Genomic DNA, 3,827 nt, shown 5'->3' on the forward strand with positions numbered 1-3,827 from the left:
CTTCCCTGGGGGGCGCGTGGTTGAGGATCCCCCTGCTAATGGAGGGGACACGGGTTCGTGCCCCGGTCCGGGAGGATCCCACATGCCGTGGATCGGCGGGGCCTGTGAGCCATGGCTGCTGAGCCTGTGCTCCGCAATGGGAGAGGCCACAACAGTGAGAGGCCTGCGTACCGCAAAAAAAAATATATATATATATATATATATATATATATATATATCATTAACTTCTTGGGAATTCCCTAGCGGTCCAGTGGTTAGAACCCAGTGCTTTCACTCCCGTGGCCTGGGTTCAATCCCTGGTCGGGGAACTAGGATCCCACAAGCAGTGAAGCACAGCCAAAAACAAAAAAAACAAAAAACAAAACATTAACCTCTTTACCTTTTAAGGCATTTGAGTTTGTGGTTAACTGAAATTCTGGAATGGGAGCAGATTTGTTTATTGGTAACAGAGCAGTCCCCAACCCAGAATTCTGATGGATTTGCTGTTGTGCTCCCTTTGGCAGCACATATATTGATGGATTTGCTGTTACCAATTGCTTCCCTTTTCAGGAAATGAAAAGAACCTGGAGTTTGGGACCAACTAGATCAGGGTTGACTTATTAGCTTCCTGGCTTGTCACTTAACCTCTGAGTCTCATTTTTCTTGTCTGTAAAATGGATTCTCAGGATTGTTGTGCAGATTGGAGATTATATCTAAAAAGAGTTTCTATATCCCAGTACACTCTTAGCTCTTCCTTTTTAATTAACTGGCATGTGGCCAATGTTTTAACTCAGGAATCTTACACTGATGCACATTTGGTAGAGAATTCCTAGTGAGAAGTAAGAGAGGCCGGCTGAAAAAAGCCATTTCACTCTGGGAGGAATCAGGTTTCTTACATTCCTGAAGGAAGAGGCATTAAGTTTAGCTCATTTTCTGTGCCTGGGAAGGTACATTTTATTAGAAACTTGCCCTCTGCAAAGAGGAGCCCCCACTAAGTTTAGCACCAGGACAAGAGAATTTGTTTGTTTATTTGTTTATTTATTTGCCACACAGTGTGGCTTGTGGGATCTTAGTTCCCGGACCAGGGATTGAACCTGGGCCCTTGGCAGTGAAAGTGTGGAGTCCTAACCACTGGACTGCCAGGGGATTCCCCTGAGAAATAATTTTAAAAGGCTGACTGACTGCTTCATCATGTTAAATACAGACCATGAATGTAAGACTTGGTCTGCAAAGTCCTAGAGCCAGCAGCTGTCGTAATATCATTCCCATCCCATACACAGGAAAGCTGGCTTTATGTAGTATGCCATTTTTCTAAGAAAATTTGCATAATTTAAAAAATTTTATGAATCTTAAAATTTTAAACATACCATTGATTAAATGGAATACTGCAGTAATCTGGCTGTTTGCTTAGTGTGTGACTTGAGACCCAGGTTATTCATCTATCAATTAGGGCCTGTATTAATTTGCTAAGACTGCATAACAAGGTACCACAGACTGGGTGGCTTAAACAACAAAAATTTATTCTCTCATAGTTCTGGAGGCTAGAAATCCAAGATCAAGATGTTAGCAGGGTTGGCTTCTTCTGAGACCTCTCTCTTTGGTTTACAAATGGCTATTTTCATGTTCACATGGTGGTGTCCCTCTAAGTGCATCTGTATCTTAATCTTCTCTTATATGGGCACTCGTCATATTGGATTACACCTTACTCCAGTATCCTCATTTAACTGTAATCACCTTTTTAAAGATGCTATCTCCAAATACAGTCACATTTTGGGGTATTAGGGTTTAAGACTTCAACATATGAATTGGTGGGGGATGGAGTACAATTCAGGCCATAACAGGGTCCGTACTTATTTTGTATTTTTATTGCTAGTTCCTTGGTTCTCAAAGCTTAGAAAATGCATGGCAACATTAGCCAGTTATTTCCTAGAATTGAGAGGTACAACTTCAGGGACCTGTTCACTTTGAGAGAGTTCCTTGACTAAGAAAACTCAAAGGCTACCTGAGACAGTCAGATGCTTGAAAAGGTATTGATATATTTGTATTGTGGATTTCTTGATCTGGGCTCAGCAAGTAAGGGAGAGCATGATGAAAAAAGCCCCTCTGCCTGATAGTCCCTGAATGAGCATCCAGCATTCCTTTGGTTGCTGATTCCAGATGTGCTTCTGCAAATGTTCCTCCTTCCAGTCTAACCTCCTGCTTGGCTTCTCCAGTGAATTCATAAGCAAATATTTGTGATAGTTTCTTGTCACCATGGTGACTAAAGAAGTACAGCCTGGTTCTCCTTCCAGCTTCACTGTCAGCTCTTCTTGAAGGAAGAGAGCCCTCTGGGAGAGCCCAGGCTCAGAGTCATGAAAAACCATGTGTCAGGTAATGGGAGAGAGCAGTCCACAGTGCTGCCTTTAGAAATTTGTCCTGTGCCTATTAGTTTCCAGGCATAGGGGTAATCACGGACCCCAGAGGGAGGCCACTGCAGCCCCCTAGAACTTATAAACAGTAAATGGACTTGGGCTTTGCCAAGTGGTTGTGGAAACTTGCACCTTGTAAGACCCTGCTGCTGCTATTGGTTTGCCTAGCTACTTTCCAGAATGAACAGAGGCACCTTCTCTGAAGTTTCATTTCCTTATTTCAGCTCTCTCCTCAACTTCCATTCTATATCTCTTTTTCACTCAGATTCTCTTTATAGACTACTTTTCCCCCTCACATTTATGTACTTTATTCCATTTGTGTCCTCAAGGTGATCTCCTGCTTGAAGAACCAGCCCTAATCTTGCCTTTGGGAGCTTTCTTTTTAAACTCTCATCATGATCACCCCAACCACTCCAGAAAAGAGGCAATATTAGAGTTAATTATCCCTTTCTGTGTGCCTAGAAAGCTTATTTTTCATCCCTTTTGCAATACTTTTATTAACTGTTTCAGATGAGAAATTTAGAGGATGAGAAATGCCTATAAAGGGAGAAAGAACCAAGTTGGTAATGCTTCCTCTACTCATACTTCAACATTATCACCTTCACTTTTATCAGTTTTTTAAAATAATGAGATTGTTTTTAAAATGTAAATATTGAGTAAGGTATGATAAAGTCACTGAGGCCATGGGAGGAAACAAGAATGAGGTTTGTAAGGAAGAAGTTTACTATACTCACAGGTCTGGTTGGGGCAGGGTGGTCGGGGGTGGGAAGTGGGTCACCACTGGCCACACAGGGTCACAGAGGAAGACACCAGGGTGGTCAGGAGGCAGAAGGGGCAGGAGCAAGCAGAAGGTTTAGGCCAGAGCCTGGAGCTTCAGAGAGAAAGTGAAGGCAGGGCAGAGTAAACAGTTTAGGACTGGCTAATTTGAATAATTCTGGAGGACTTTGGGCTATGAGAGTAGTCTCTAGTTGCCTACTACTTTTTGGGCCCTGGGATGATTGAAGCACAGGAGTATTGCCTCCTGGGTGTACAGGCAAGATAAAGTAGATATGGCTCTGGATTGGTTCCTTTGCAAAGGCATGCTCTTAGACACGATTGTTATCTGTGGGAATTAGCTAGCCATGGGAGTGGCAGTCTCTCCTGGGTTTGTAAGGCCCCCAAGTGCCAGAACATCAGGAACACAGAAAATAAGAAAATATAGTTAATATAATTGGCCCTGTGATGAATGAATGCAAATAAACAAATACAGAAAGTTAAAAAAAAAAAAAGTTAACCGGGATTGTATGTTAGATTTAAATGGAGGACATATGCTGGAATTAAAAAAATTTTTGTGGTAAAATATAATTCACCATTTTGACCATTATTATTATTATATTTTTTATATATATATATATATATATTTTTTTTTTTGGCTGCGTTGGGTCTTCGTTGCTGTGCACA

General features: G+C 41.8%; 1 protein-coding gene across 2 annotated transcripts in view; it reads left to right on the top strand.

Annotated features, from left to right (window-relative positions):
* Positions 1–3,827, top strand: part of KPNA6 (karyopherin subunit alpha 6) — a 45,944-nt gene that overhangs the window by 19,269 nt on the left and 22,848 nt on the right. Inside the window, exon 1 of one of the 2 annotated variants that reach the window (XM_007468664.1) lies at positions 2,316–2,349. The exons of the other annotated variant lie outside the window; for it this stretch is intronic. Within the exon in view, the coding sequence (XP_007468726.1) occupies positions 2,331–2,349 (19 nt within the window). The 5' untranslated portion in view covers positions 2,316–2,330. Of the gene's footprint in view, positions 1–2,315; positions 2,350–3,827 lie in introns of those variants that run through there. 2 annotated transcript variants of the gene reach the window in all.

Source organism: Lipotes vexillifer, unplaced genomic scaffold, assembly GCF_000442215.2.
Source record: "Lipotes vexillifer unplaced genomic scaffold, Lipotes_vexillifer_v1.1 scaffold1261, whole genome shotgun sequence".
In the NCBI taxonomy this organism is placed as follows: Eukaryota; Metazoa; Chordata; class Mammalia; order Artiodactyla; family Lipotidae; genus Lipotes; species Lipotes vexillifer.